Source organism: Thamnophis elegans, chromosome 7 (genome assembly GCF_009769535.1).
Source record: "Thamnophis elegans isolate rThaEle1 chromosome 7, rThaEle1.pri, whole genome shotgun sequence".
Lineage (NCBI taxonomy): Eukaryota > Metazoa > Chordata > Lepidosauria > Squamata > Colubridae > Thamnophis > Thamnophis elegans.
In genome coordinates, this window is record NC_045547.1 from 82,764,170 (window position 1) to 82,779,785 (window position 15,616).

General features: G+C 44.5%; 1 protein-coding gene across 2 annotated transcripts in view; it reads right to left on the bottom strand.

Annotated features, from left to right (window-relative positions):
* ARNTL2 (aryl hydrocarbon receptor nuclear translocator like 2) overlaps positions 1-9,842 on the bottom strand; it is a 34,440-nt gene extending 24,598 nt beyond the window's left edge. For both annotated transcript variants that reach the window (XM_032221712.1, XM_032221711.1), the window contains exons 1-5: positions 9,581-9,842; positions 4,981-5,113; positions 4,031-4,069; positions 3,744-3,782; positions 637-794 (exon numbers count right to left, since the gene is read on the bottom strand). In XM_032221712.1, coding sequence (XP_032077603.1) covers positions 637-794; positions 3,744-3,782; positions 4,031-4,069; positions 4,981-5,113; positions 9,581-9,608 — 397 coding nt within the window. In that variant the 5' untranslated portion in view covers positions 9,609-9,842. The remainder of the gene's footprint in view (positions 1-636; positions 795-3,743; positions 3,783-4,030; positions 4,070-4,980; positions 5,114-9,580) is intronic.
* Between the last annotated feature and the right edge of the window lie 5,774 nt (positions 9,843-15,616).

The window sequence follows — 15,616 nt, forward strand, 5'->3', positions numbered from 1 at the left end:
CCTACCAGTTCAGGCCAGTTCGGCTGAGTAGGTAGTAACTCAGCTGGCCATGCCCCCGGACTGGTTCTATCAGCAGCGCCACATGTGCCGCCATCTTGTTTTTTGCTTCTGCGCATGCGCAGAAGCGTCCGGGTGGGTGGGCGGAGCCTCCCACCGCTGCTACTACCGGTTCACCCAATCCGGGCCAAACTGGGATCAACCCGCCTCTTTTCCACCCCGCTTTGCACAATATCGACAGAGTGCGGGAAGAATGATTGTAGCTTTCACCATCTGAACTGGATCGCCAACTTTAAAGCAGTTTTTTTATAAACACTGAGAAAATAAAGAATAGCTGATTCAAAGGGGCAGATTTAGTGGCGGGGTGGCCTAGAGGTGGAGCTCTCGCCTCACAATCAGGAGGCTGTGAGATCGATCCTAGGTGGAGGCAGATATTTCTCAATGAGAATATATCTGCTGAATAAAACTCCGCTCTGGCGACAGGAAAGCATCCGGCCAGTAAACACTCAAACTTCATTCAGTTGCCCGGACTCCACCCTGATGCAAGGGATTATGGGGCTGTTTCAGATTATTGATGATGATTCAAAAGGACAGTTTTTGAAGCACCGTTCAGAATCTTTGATTATATTTCGTACTTGCCTTTCATCGACTTTAAATGCTGCACAGCCATTCTTAAGACAGTGAGTTTATCCAGCTTACGAGCCACCGGATTGCATTGAGGTATCATAGCCGACAATTCTTCTATCAGGTTGTTCATTTTGTCTCTTCTTCTTTTCTCTGTTTGGCTGTGAGCCTCCCTAAGGGGGGGGAAAAAAAACCATCCGAAATATATTTCCCTATTAAAATGACCTCTCTCTCCCCATACCACTAGAATATTGTTGGCCAGTTGCTATAAAAAAGCCCATATATTCTTTCCTATTTAAGTCATTCTTAAATATGATTTTTTTTTTTTTGCAAAGTTCATGTCTATACAAAAGAAAAAAAAGGGATTATTATTATTTAATGCTGGCTGGGGAATTCTGGGAGTTGAAGTCCGGACATCTGCAAGTTGCCAAGGTTGAGAAACACTGTTCTAATCTATGAACAGAATCCTGAGCAGGTGGGATCCTATAGAGAATCCGAAAAATATGGAATATTTTCAGTCTGTTTATGCAAATCTCGTTCAGCAGCAAAAACCGGAAGTTTACAATACAGTTTACGATGTAGAAAAAGGAAAAAAAACCCCTCAAATTACAGGTAGGCCTCAATCTACGACCACAATTTTCTGTTGCTAAGCGAGACATTGGTTCAGTGAGTTTTGCCCCTTTTTGCGACTTTCCTTGCCATGGTTGTTAAGCGAATCACTCTAGCTGTTAAGTGAATCTGGCTTCCCCCATGGATTTTGCTGGTCAGAAGTCGCAAAAGGGGATCATGTGACTCTGGGATGTGACGACCGTCATAAATATGAATCGGTTGCCATTTTAAGGCACAACAGGCTGTTATCTTATCAGAACATATACCCTGAGGGTTGTTAGGGGTGTCCCCCCCCCCCCCCCCAGTATTTTTCTCCAGAGAGTCAGTCATCTGTGTACCAAGTTTGGTTGAAATTGCTCAAGGCATTCCAGAGTTATGCTGGAACACACACACAGAGACGCATCCATTTAGATAGATAGATAGATAGATAGATAGATAGATAGATAGATAGATAGATAGATAGATAGATAGATAGATAGATAGATAGATAGGCAGGCAGGCAGGCAGGCAGGCAGGCAGGCAGGCAGGCAGGCAGGCAGGCGATAGATAGATAGATAGATAGATAGATAGATAGATAGATAGATAGATAGATAGAAGATAGATAGATACAGACAGACGATAGATCGATAGATCGATAGATCGATAGATCGATAGATAGAAGATAGATAGATACAGACAGACGATAGATAGATAGATAGATAGATAGATAGATAGATAGATAGATAGATAGAAGATAGATAGACAGACGATAGATAGATAGACAGAAGATAGATAGATAGATAGACAGACAGAAAGACAGACAATAGATAGATAGATAGATAGATAGATAGACGATAGATAGATAGAAGATAGATAGACAGACAGACAGACAGACAGACAGACAGACAGACAGACAGACAGATAGATAGATAGATAGAAGATAGATATAGATAGATAGATATAGGATAGATAGATAGATAGATAGATAGTTAGATAGATAGATAGATAGAAGATAGATAGACAGACAGAAAGACAGACAATAGATAGATAGATAGATAGATAGATAGATAGATAGACGATAGATAGATAGATAGAAGATAGATAGACAGACAGACAGACAGACAGACAGACAGATAGATAGATAGAAGATAGATAGACAGACAGACGATAGATAGACAGAAGATAGATAGATAGATAGATAGATATAGACAGACAGAAAGACAGACGATAGATAGATAGATAGATAGTTAGATAGATAGATAGATAGATAGAAGATAGATAGACAGACAGAAAGACAGACACTAGATAGATAGATAGATAGATAGATAGATAGATAGATAGATAGACGATAGATAGATAGAAGATAGACAGACAGACAGACAGACAGACAGACAGACAGACAGATAGATAGAAGATAGATAGATAGATAGATATAGGATAGATAGATAGATAGATAGATAGATAGATAGATAGATAGAGAGATAGATAGATAGATAGATAGATAGAAGATAGATAGACAGACAGACGATAGATAGATAGACAGAAGATAGATAGATAGATAGATAGATAGATAGATAGATAGATAGATAGAAGATAGACAGACAGAAAGACAGACGATAGATAGATAGATAGATAGATAGATAGATAGATAGATAGATAGACAGACGATAGATAGATAGATAGATAGATAGATAGATAGATAGAAGATAGATAGACAGACAGACAGACGATCGATCGATCGATCGATCGATAGATAGATAGATGATAGGTAGGTAGGTAGGTAGGCAGGCAGGCAGGCAGGCAGGCAGACAGAGAGGAGGAGGAGGAGGAGGAGGAGGAGGAGGAGGAGGAGAAAGGAAGAAGAAGGAGGAGGAGGAGGAGGAGGAGGAGGAGGAGGAGGAGAAAGGAAGAAGAAGGAGGAGGAGGAGGAGGAGACAGTTCATTCTCTAGAAAAGTCAACTGTCCTGCAATTTAAACAAAATTTACAAGAGAAAAAAATGGAAAAAGCAGTTCCTATTTCTAAGAGCCAATGTTTAAGGATACAACCCACAACAAAGGTTTAATTACCTGAAAATTGTTAAGTGAAGTTTCATTTCCCCCCCTTCCCCCCCCAAAGGATTAGCAATGATGGGAAATTCACATAAAGTGATCTAAAAGACACACACCTACTGTTAATTAATTAATTAAATTCACCATCCATCTATTTTTGGTGAGAATCAATAAGAGAATAGTAGAGTTGGGTTTGGCTCAAACTGAATTGGGTTATTTTTCTGAATGATCAAATCAGGATTCTGAACCAAATCCAGTAAAAAAAACATCCCCTCTAGACAAATACTTTGAAAATTGAATTTTAACAGGCTCCTACAATAAAAAATAAAGAGGAAATTACATACCATGGTTCATGATCCGATGCCATTAAAAAGATTTTGCAAGAAAGTATGCAGAGATCTCTTGTTTATATCACACTACCCAAAAATTAATTTTAAGTTTTAATTTTCCTTTGGAAAATAAATTATTGACTAATTTGTAGTTACCTGAAATACTTAATTTTCACGTGCTCTTCATCGTCACTCCTACGAAAAAGGATTAAAATTAAACGTTATGCAACGGGAGAAAATGTCTGGACCAAACGTTAATTTCTAATGTTGGATTTTCCCCCTTACCAGAGGGAGCCCCCTTGTGGAGTACTGTGAAGCCGTTACCATGGCAACTCCACTGCGCTGTACAGTAGAAGCCATTTTAAGGCACAACAGGCTGCATCTTAACAGAACACACAGACACACAGACATACACTTTTATATAGAGAGATAAAACGTTCTACCTGCTCTGGAGATCATCGCCCTCAGTGTCACAGGTATATCTAGGGAAACAAAATTTAAATTAATCAGAATGAAAAATTAGTACAACTGAAAATAAATCATGATTTGAAGATGAAGGGACTTGCAGAGGTGACTAAACTCCTTAGAGGAGAGACAATACAGGTAGCTTTCAACTTACAATTTCATTTAGTGTCCGTTCAAAGTTACTACGGCACTGGAAAAAGTGACTTATGACCGTTTTTCACCCTTACGACCGGTCACGTGATCAAAAGTCAGACGTTTGGCAACTGACTCACACTTACAACAGGGTTGTAAGTGTCCCAGGGATCGTGAATCTGGAAGCCAGATTCACTTAACAACCCTGTTACTAAGATATCAACGGCAGCGATTCACTTAACAACAGTGGCAAGAAACGTCATAAAATGGGGCAATATCCACTCAGCAAATGTCTCACTTAGCAACAGAAATTTTGGACTCACCCGTGGCCGTACCTGTTAACGCAAAGCACATTTTATTCTGAGATGGCATTATTTCATGAACTCAAAAATGAAATTGACAATGGTGCTGTGAAAAAGATTCTCTTGTTCTTGTATATAAGAGAAAAATAATAAAATCAGCCCTAGGGGCCAACTGATATCCCCTTGTTTCAAGGAAAATTAATATCCATCCCATTAAAAACAGCCGAGCTTCCATGTGGCTCAGTGGCTAAGACACTGAGCTTGTCAATCAGAAAGGTCGGCAGCTTGGCGGTTCGAATCCCTAGTACAGGTCTCCTGCGTGAGCAGTGGGTTGGACTAGAGGACCTCCAAGGTCCCTTCCAACCAGCTCTGTCACTGTTTACTGTTTAAATCCAACATACGGGGAGTGGAATTAACAGGCACATTTCAATGCAAAGCAAAATCGATCCAGGAGGTCATTTAACAACAAAAAAAAAGGAAATATTTATACTTACTGAGTATCGGAGTCACTCCCTTTTCGCTTTCTGGGAAATTCTGCCGTAAATGAATTTATGGAAGGGGCCACGGGAGACATAATGTTTGAGCCTGTCAAAACAACAGCCTGATTTCCTTCTCCGGGAAGATTATCTGAAAAGAGACAAACAGCATCCAAGCTGAAAGAGGAAGGGGTGGAATTGGAATTAATTGGCTGAACTACAAGGGGAAAGAATACAGACTCCTAAATTATCTCTACGTTGTGATTACGGCGTTTATGGTGATGCGTTTCAGAGTCGGACTGGATTTGGCATTTGCTGTATCCTATCAAGTGCCAAGGATCTGGGACAGCTGTTGACATTCTTCTCCTCCCCAAGGACCTGGGACAGACAGATGTGGATGTTGGATAGCGTGAGAGGTATTTTCATCGCAGGATGTAAGCCATTCCAAGTTAAGCTGCCTTTGGCAATTGACTGATGGTGATTTTGTCAATGCCAAGGATCTTCATGGGGTGCTCCAGATGTTTTGGGCTTGCCCCCCAAGGAGCCTATGATGATTGGCACTAACTTGGCTTCCTTTCATCATAGCTGTTCCACTTCTACTTCCAGGTCTTTGTATTTGATTGTCTTCTCCAGATCTTTTTCTCTTCTGCACTTCTCCAGGTAGTGCCCTGTTGTGGCCCAGCAGGAGCCGTTGGAGCTGCAAACAGACTCAGACAGCGAGGGACCCTATGAGTCGGCTCTGGAAGATGTGGAGGGCCCTGGATAGGTTCAGACTCCGAGCAGGGACCAGAGAGGTTGGTTGGCCACCAGGAGGCGCCTGAGGTATGGAGCAGCGGTGAAAGCCCAAGGGAGTTGGTCCCTGACATCAGGCCCTGGAGCAGTGGTGAGGAGACAAGGGAGTTGGTTCCAGACGCCAGGCAAAGATGGGCAGATAAGCGCCGACAGCAACTCCGGAGATATAGAAGATAATTGGGACCAGGTGGTTGTGATTAGGCTCCTCCCAAGAGAGTATATAAGAAGAGACTTTGGGGGAAGGCTGTTTGCAGGACTCAACTATTATACTAAATCTGGAGAACTCGTGTGTATTTCTTATCTGTGGAAGTCTGGGTTGCTGCCGAAGTCTTGTCAGTGTGTTAATTTACTGTGAATAAATTGTCTAGCAGTAATCTTGTGTCGGCGTGACTCACCATATGGAGGGGGGGGTCAAAACAGTGCCCCATCCATGATCCAGATTTTATAGCAATAGCAATAGCAGTAGACTTATATACCGCTTCATAGGCCTTTCAGGCCTCTCTAAGCGGTTTACAGAGAGTCAGCATATTGCCCCCAACAATCTGGGTCCTCATTTTACCCACCTCGGAAGGATGGAAGGCTGAGTCAACCCTGAGCCGGTGAGATTTGAACCGCTGAACTGCTGATCTAGCAGTAGCCTGCAGTGCTGCATTTAACCACTGCGCCACCTTGGCTCTTTTTTATCCCTGTATCCAAAGATGATAACTGGACTTCCTGGTTTTTCTTCGAAGACGTTTCACTTCTCATCCAAGAAGCTTCTTCGGCTCGGTCTGGATGGTGGGGAATGGAAGGATTTTTATTCCTTGAAGGCAGAATTGGTCCTTTGCATCCTTTTAGAGAGTCATTGAGGCCACCTGGAGGTTTATCTGTGTCCTCAGGGTCACCTGAGTGGTGCAAATGGGCGTGGAGCCTTCTCGGGACTGCTGAAAGGACTGTGTTGTAAACTGGAGATAGATGATCTCCACAGACATATATCCAGATTTTAATCTTGGCAAGAGCCAAGGTGGCGCAGTGGTTAAATGCAGCACTGCAGGCTACTGCTAGATCAGCAGGTCAGCGGTTCAAATCTCACCGGCTCAGGGTTGACTCAGCCCTCCATCCTTCCGAGGTGGGTAAAATGAGGACCCAGATTGTTGGGGGCAATATGCTGACTCTCTGTAAACCGCTTAGAGAGGCCTGAAAGGCCTATGAAGCGGTATATAAGTCTACTGCTATATTGCTATTATCTACACATAGGTATGCTACATATTAAAATATAATTCTCCACTACCTTGCGTTCTCATGGGGCAGCCTGACTGGAGAAGGCAGCTACTTAAGAGACTGACAATGTTGGCATTAAACCAGCTCCAGAAATTAAATCAAACACCATCTTCCATTAAATGCAGCCCGTCCCGTTCTACAGCCCAGCCGCTTTTCCCTTCCCAGCTGGTGATAAAGATGTAATTTTGCTGATTACACACAACCGGCTGATTAGACAATAATTAGGTGGGTCGGCCTCACTGCCTTTTTCTAAACTGAAACCCCAGTGGAGTTACTCCATTCTTTAAAAAGAGGCAGGAGATTGCCGATAGGGGTATCACCGAAGGACCTTCTTAAAATATACGATGTTCCGAGTAGCGCAGTTTTTTTGCAGTTCCGCTGGTGTGATTGCAGAAAGCTGCAATGTGTTGATGTATCTTGTAAAATTCTTGGACATGGTGCCAAGTGCCCCGATGACAATGAGTATCACTGGCACATGCTTCGTCCATAATTACGTACTTTCGATGGCCACGTCATGGTGTTTTGTGATTTTTTCCAGTTCTTTTTCTTCGACCCTGGCATCTCCAGGAACCGCGATATCAATAAACTGTACACTTCAGCCCTCCACAACTGCGATATCTGGCGTGTTGTGCTCCAAATGACGATCCGTTTGTATTCGAAAGTCCCACAAGATCTTCACCTTCTCGTTTTCGATAACTTTTTCCACTTTATGTTCCCATGACTTTCTGGATACGGGTAAATCATGTTTTTTACATAATGACCAGTGGATTAATTTAGCAAATTATTATTATTACACTTTATTCATTAAACATGAAACTCAGTCAACTGAACATGCAAAAATGTATCGCAAACACCATTGACTGGTGCTAATGGTTTATACTGGTTGCTGCCAGCATCCTAGGTATCAACCAAGGACCTTCTTAAAAGGTTGTTGTTGTTATTATTATTTACTTTATTCATTAAACATGAATAAAACATTGACTGATATTTGTGATGATGATGATAATGATAATTATTATTATTATTTCTTCAATTCAATTCATGTATCGAGGTAATCCTTTGGATGTTCCTCCAAGGGCTCCTATTACTATTGATGCAACCATTTGTTTCTTCCTCCACAGTTGCTCAACTTCGATTTGCAATATTTATTTATTTTTCCAGCTGTTTCTCTTCCATTCGTGCATATTTTGTTATTGCAATATCAATGAATCAGTAACCTTCCCCTGCCATGCCCACCAAGCCACGCCCATAGAACTGGTAGTAAAAAAAAAATTGAATCCCACCACTGGGGGAAATATCCCTCCCTCCCTTCCTCCCCCCCTCTGTTACACACAGAGAGAGAGAGAGAGAGAGAGAGAGAGAGAAAGAGGGAAACATAGAAAGAGAGAGAGAAAGAAAGAGAGAATCAGGCAGAGAAAGAGAGAGAAACAGAGACAGAGAGAAACAGAGACACACAAAGAGAAAGAGTGAACAGAGGGAAACAAAGAGAAACAGAGAGAGAAAGAGTGACAGAGGGAAACAGAGAGAGAGAAACAGAGAAAGAAAGAGACAGAGAGAGAGAAACAGAGACAGAGAGAGAGAGAGAGAAGGAAGTAGTCAGGGAAACAGAGACAGAGCAGAGAGAAAGAGATAGAGAGACAGAGAGAAGGACAGAGAGAGAAAGAGACAGAGAGACAGAGAGACAGAGACAGAGAGAAAGAGAGAGAGAGAGACAGAGAGAAACAGAGACAGAGAGACAGAGAATAGAGACAGAGAGAAAGAGAGAGAGAGACAGAGAGAAGGAGAGACAGAGAGAGAAAGAGTGACAGAGGGAAACAGAGAGAGAGAAACAGAGAAAGAAAGAGACAGAGAGAGAGAAACAGAGACACAGAGAGAGAGAGAGAAGGAAGTAGTCAGGGAAACAGAGACAGAGCAGAGAGAAAGAGATAGAGAGACAGAGAGAAGGACAGAGAGAGAAAGAGACAGAGAGACAGAGAGACAGAGACAGAGAGAAAGAGAGAGAGAGAGACAGAGAGAAACAGAGACAGAGAGACAGAGAATAGAGACAGAGAGAAAGAGAGAGAGAGACAGAGAGAAGGAGAGACAGAGAGAGAAAGAGACAGAGAGACAGAGAGACAGAGAGAAAGAGAGAGAGAGACAGAGAGAAACAGAGACAGAGAGAGAAACAGAGACAGAGAGACAGAGAAATAAAGAAACAGAGAGAGAGAAAGAGTGACAGAGGGAAAGAGAGAGAGAGAGAGAGAGAGAAACAGAGAGAGAGGAGAGAGACAGGGAAACAGAGACAGAGAAAGAGAGAAACAGAGAGACAGACACACACAGAGAGAAAGAGCGAGAGAGAAAGAGAGAGGAGGAGGAGGAGGAGGAGGAGAAAGAGAGAGAAATGGACTCTGACCAAGGCATTCGGGGAAGAGGCCAGGGGCTCCCAGCGCAAGGAAACGAAGGCAAACGGATGACTGACAGCTCCCCTCCTGCTCTTGGCCGTCCCCCTCCCCTTCCCCACCAGCCCCCTGAAGATTTGGGGGAGCCCCCTTCCCCCCGCCCGCCCGCTCCTCCCCGCCGCCCTCACCTGCGCCCTCGCCGGCCGCCTCCGCCATGGCCAAGGCTCCCCAGCGCAAAGGCGGCAGCGGCAGGCGGCGCTCCGGGGAGCCCGAGGCATGGAGGGGCTCCGGCAGGCGGGAGCCGCCCGCTCCCCCTCTTCCTCCTCTTCCTCCGGCGGCGGCGGCCAGAGGCAAAGCGGGGCTCGGCGCGCCCGGCACCTGCCCCGGAGGCTTCCGCCGTGCCAGCGCCGCCTCTGCGCTGCGCCCTGCTCAGCCTGGCCGGGGCCGAGCGCGCTGCTTCTCGCGAGAGAGGCGGGCGCCTTGGGGGGGACGGACGGACCCGGGCGAGGACAGGGGGGGGTGGGGTGGGGGTGGGGGCAAGGCAGGGACCCTCCTTCTCCCCCCCTCCCCAAAAGGCGGCTCTGCGCGGCGCTTCCCCACCCGGCCAGAGCCAAGGCAGCAGCGACCTGGTCCGCCCGGGGGATGCGCTTTTGTGCCCAGGCGCGCTGGAGACCCTGCGATCCAAACGCCCCTTCCTCACTCCGGGAATTTGCAACCCGCCTTTCCTAGTCAAGGTCAAGGGGAGGGGGCTTCCCTGCCGCTTCTTCCCACCCCTCCTTCTCTTCTCCTCTTCTCCTCTTCTCTTTCTTCTCCTCTTCTCTTTCTTCTCTTCTTCTCTTACCTTTCTTCTCTTCTCTCTTCTCTTTTTTCTCTTCTCCCCTTACCTTTCTTCCCCTCTTCTCTTTCTTCTCTTCTCCTCTTACCTTTCTTCTCCTCTTCTCTTTCTTCTCTTCTTCTCTCTTCTCTTTTTTTCTCTTCTCTCCTTACCTTTCTTCCCCTCTTCTCTTTCTTCTCTTCTCCTCTTCTCTTTCTTCTCCTCTTCTCTTTCTTCTCTTCTTCTCTCTTCTCTTTTTTTCTCTTCTCTCCTTACCTTTCTTCCCCTCTTCTCTTTCTTCTCTTCTCCTCTTCTCTTTCTTCTCTTCTCCTCTTCTCTTTCTTCTCCTCTTCTCTTTCTTCTCTTCTTCTCTCTTCTCTTTTTTTCTCTTCTCTCCTTACCTTTCTTCCCCTCTTCTCTTTCTTCTCTTCTCCTCTTACCTTTCTTCTCCTCTTCTCTTTCTTCTCTTCTTCTCTCTTCTCTTTTTTTCTCTTCTCTCCTTACCTTTCTTCCCCTCTTCTCTTTCTTCTCTTCTCCTCTTCTCTTTCTTCTCTTCTCCTCTTACCTTTCTTCTCTTCTCTCTTCTCTTTTTTCTCTTCTCCCCTTACCTTTCTTCCCCTCTTCTCTTTCTTCTCTTCTCCTCTTACCTTTCTTCTCCTCTTCTCTTTCTTCTCTTCTTCTCTCTTCTCTTTTTTCTCTTCTCTCCTTACCTTTCTTCCCCTCTTCTCTTTCTTCTCTTCTCCTCTTCTCTTTCTTCTCTTCTCCTCTTACCTTTCTTCTCTTCTCTTCTCCTCTTATCTTTCTTCTCTTCTCTTTTTTCTCTTCTCCTCTTACCTTTCTTTCTCATCTTCTCTTTCTTCTCTTCTCTTTCTTCTCTTCTCTTACCTTTCTTTTCTTTTCTTCTCTTTCTTCTCTTCCCTTTCTTCGCTTTCTTCTGCCTTCTCTTCTGTCTTCTCTCCTCCCCTCCTCCTCCTGTACTCTTCCTCTTCTCTCTTCCCCTCTCCTCTTCCCTTCTCTTCTCTTGCTTCCCTTCCCTCTTCTCCTCCCTTCCCCTATGCTCTTTCCTTTCGTTTCCTCCCGTCCTTCCTCCTCTCCTCTCCACCCTGACTTTCTTTTCTTTTCCTTTCCTTTGTTTCCTCCCCTCCCATCTCTTCTCCTCTCCACCTTTCTTTTACTTTCTTTTCCTTTCCCTTTTCTTCTCTCCTCTCCTCTTCCACTTCACTCCATCCCTTACACCTAGGAGTCCTCTCTTTTAACATTCTTTTACCCTCTCTTCTTTCTTCTCCCTTCTCTTAGGGAGAGGCCAGCTAAACTGCCCAGGGGTTACAACGGGTGGGCTTCCCAAATAAGCTCTCCAGCCTGGCTGCAGGTCCAATTCTTCTGTTTGAATCTGGGTCTAGACACCCCCCCCCCCCACAACCAGCCCTTTCCAGACTGAGGCCCCTGGGTTGTTCGAGGCTAAGAGGGGAAGCCCAGATCCATGGGGGGGCCCATGGCCTGCAGAATCTGCTGTCCCACAATCCGAACAGAACAGAACAGGGGCCTTGGAGGTCTTCTAGTCCAGCCCCCTGCTCAAGCAGAAAGCCCTATACCCTTCATGATTGCAGACAGCAAGGGTAACTGGACAAACCAGGGACAGCCCCATTACAGTGAGGACACATTGGCACCCAGCTGGGGGCTCTCCTCATCCACTCACCCACATCCTCTCATCTCCACCACACTTAGGGGGTGTGGGCTGCCCCATGCGTCTCCCCTTTCACCCCCTGTCCATCAGGACCCTGGGCTGGCACCGCTTGTGCTGCCTCACCGCATCTTTACATCCAGTGGTGGGATTCAGACGGTTCGCACCTATTCGGGAGAACCAGTTGGTAACTTTCTAAGCAGTTCAGAGAACCGGTTGTTGGAAGAAATCTCCTTTTGTGTTTTTCCCCACTTTACAGGGCTAATCCTGTAAGGAAGGCAGGAAGGAAACATTCTGGTGTTGTTTCTAGCCTCATCTTTACTGTACTGCTTACAGAAACTGCCTCTCCGGTTCACCCTTATTCCGTTGTAACAGCTAAGGTGAAGCGCCCATCGACATGAGTGACATTGAGTTGGCCAAACCCACCCAGTCACATGACCACCGAGCCACGCCTACCCAGCTGGTCATTAGGGCAGAGAACCGGTTGTTAAATGATTTGAATCCCGCCCTTGTTTATATCCCCTTGCAGCCCCCTCCCCTCCACGGATTGGGAAAGGCTGTGAGATTTTGCAGATTTGAGATTTACAGAAAGTTTTTTCTTTTAAAAAGCAAAGCATTTTAGGGATTTCCTCCGTATCCTACATGGACCATTTTCTAACCTCATCGGTGCTTGAGGGCCCTTAAAAAACCAACCAAAAGCCACATCATCAAAACATAGAAAAGGAAAGACGGTTATTGCTTCTCCATTCAGAAAAAGAAATATTAGCAGAATAACAGAGAAATGAACCGGGGGCCTTCGAAATTTCTGTTGTGTATCTCCAAACAATGCACTCCATTTTTTTCCAGAACACCACACCGGCAGTGTGGTGACTAAAACACCCAGCCTTTCATAAAAACCCAGTTTCAAAGACAATTTTTTAAAAATAAATAAAGCTGCCCCAGGAGAAGGCCATCTCCGCCTTCGACTGTTTCGGTGTTTTTATTACTTCTCTTATTTCCTCCTCTCTTGTTGAAATAAATGAATCTTGGCCAGCGAGAAGCGGGCGGAGGGGGTGGTGGTGGAAACAGGTTTGGTAATAAAACTCCTTCGCGACTTGCGTAGGCTTGTTGGGAAGACTTTTTAAATCGCGGAACCTGGATATAATCTCTCTCTTTGTGCCTCTAAAGGAGCTGCTCATCCGCATTTTTATCTCCTAATTGGATAAAACATTCTGCTGATTTATTTATTTTTTTGACTTTTGAGTCAAAACACTGGGTCGTGGAACGTCTGCAAGAAAACCACCAAGCTCAGAGAGCACCAAAGACCCCACAGTTCTCCTTCTTCTTCTTCTCTTCCTCCTTCTCCTTCTCTCTCTTCCTTCTTCATCCTCCTCCCCCTCCTCCTCCCTTCTAGCACTGATGAAGTTACTTACTTTGGGTCAGAAAACGTCTGCAAGAAAACCACCAAGCTCAGAGATCACCAAGGACCCTACAGTCCTCCTCCTCCTCCTCTTCTTCTTCCTCTTTCTCCTCCTCCTCCTCTCTGCAAATCCTCCTCCCTTCTAGCACTGATGATGTTTCCTAGTTGGGTAATGAAACGTCTGCGAGAAAACCACCACGCTCAGAGAGCACCAAGGACCCCCACAGTTCAACCTTGGGCTACAAATATTCTCCTTTATTAAGACTTTTCATGCTTTAACATACCGAACGCAAAGACTGCTTAATGTTTTAAAAAGTGCCATCTTTATTTCATATGCTGTAAAAAGCCTTATATAAATATTTATAATGCCTTCTATTGTTAACTTTTTTTTTGCAAACCACAAACTACGGAATTTATTTCTGATTTTAATTTTTTATAAAAAAAGAAAAAGGGGGAAAGGTACAGTAGCCATTCAAATCTCGAACGTTTGAAATGAAATCGACCTCAAAACAAATCAGGTAACAACCGGCTTGAATATGTTGGGAATAAAATGAGAAGAATCTTGGGAGAAAACCGATTAATGCTCCCAGGAATTGCTGGATTAAAAAAAAAAAAAAAGGAAAACCAAAACCTGCAATCAAAAAATGTAAATATGAAACACATCGTTAAGACTTGGGCACCTAATCGTGAGTTTTGGGCCAGTAGCGTCTGCAGGGGAACAGAATAACCAAATTAATGTTGTCCTGTAAGCCCCGCCCCATTTCTGTATGTGTCATGATGTCACTCAATGTGCTGAGAAGGGGTGGGGCTTACAGGAAGCATCTGTCGATGCCCCCTGCTAATGTTACGAAGACCTCATCTTGTAAATCCCCCCCACTCCCCAAATAATCTCTAATCAAGGAGAGAAGCAACCTCTAATTAAGGAGCAACTTCCCAACAGTCAATTAACCAGTGGAACAGCTCGCCACCAGACGCTGTGGGTGTTTCATTACTGGAGGCTTTTGAGAAGAGACTGGACAGCCACCGGTCTGAAATGGCATAGGGTCTCCTGCTTGAGCAGGGGGTTGGACTAGAAGACCTCCAAGGTCCCTCTTGTTATCCTCTTTAACTCAAAACTCCCCATAGAAAAATAAATCGGTCAAATATCGCATTCAGCCCACCCACATTTCCCTAAACCCAGCAATTCGGCAGGATTTTAATTCAAGAGAACTCGACAAGTTCAGAAACTAAAAATGGAAAGTAATGGTCTCGTATTAAAATGGCTGCTTGAGGAGGGGGTTGGACTAGAAGACCTCTAAGGTCCCTTCCTGTTATTCTGTTTATCCTCTTTAACTCAACTCCCCTTGTAAAAAAATAAAATAAACTGCTTCCTTAAACCCAGCAATCGGCAGGATTTTAATTCAAGAGAACTCGACAAGTTCAGAAACTAAAAATGGAAAGCAATGGTTTCGTCTTAAAATGGCGTAGGGTTGAGAAGGGGGTTGGACTAGAAGACCTCCAAGGTCCCTTCCAGTTATTCTGTTTATCCTCTTTAACTCAACTCCCCTCGTAAAAAAATAAATAAACCGCTTCCTTAAACCCAGCAATTCGGCAGGATTTTAATTCAAGAGAACTCGACAAGTTCAGAAACTAAAAATGGAAAGTAATGGTTTCATCTTAAAATGGCGTAGAGTCTCCTGCTTGAGAAGGGGGTTGGACTAGAAGACCTCCAAGGTCCCTTCCTGTTATTCTGTTTATCCTCTTTAACTCAACTCCCCTCGTAAAAAAAAAATAAACCGCTTCCTTAAACCCAGCAATCGGCAGGGTTTTAATTCAAGGGAACTCGGCAACTTCGAAAATCAAAAGGGAAAGGTTTTATTTTTATCTTCTTTTTTTGAAAGAACCCCTTGTTTATAAAAAGAAAAGCGAATCGTCTTTTATCGTTCAGGAAAAAGAAAGAAAAACGAGATATAATTGGTCAAGCAATTTCAGGATCTTTGGTACTCAGAGGAGAACAAAATGGTATGAAGCATCGTAGCGACATCAGAAGCAAAAAAAGGATGAACTGATGCCGGATGTATTTATTTATTTTTTCCCCTCCTTAAAATGTTTTCCGGCGATTTGAGATGAAAGCTGCCAATCGTTTTGATTCAGGGGTGAAATCCACTTATCTTTGCTATCGGTGAGCGCACGCAGGACCTCCCGCGCATGTGCAAAGCATCAAAAACGGACGTGATGACATCCGGGGGAGTGGGCGGAGCCTGCTACGAAGCGCCTGAAAAGGTAAGTGAACAGCGAGTGGGGAGGGGGGGAAATCCGCTGTGCCACACGATTTATATTAGCTAGAAAGC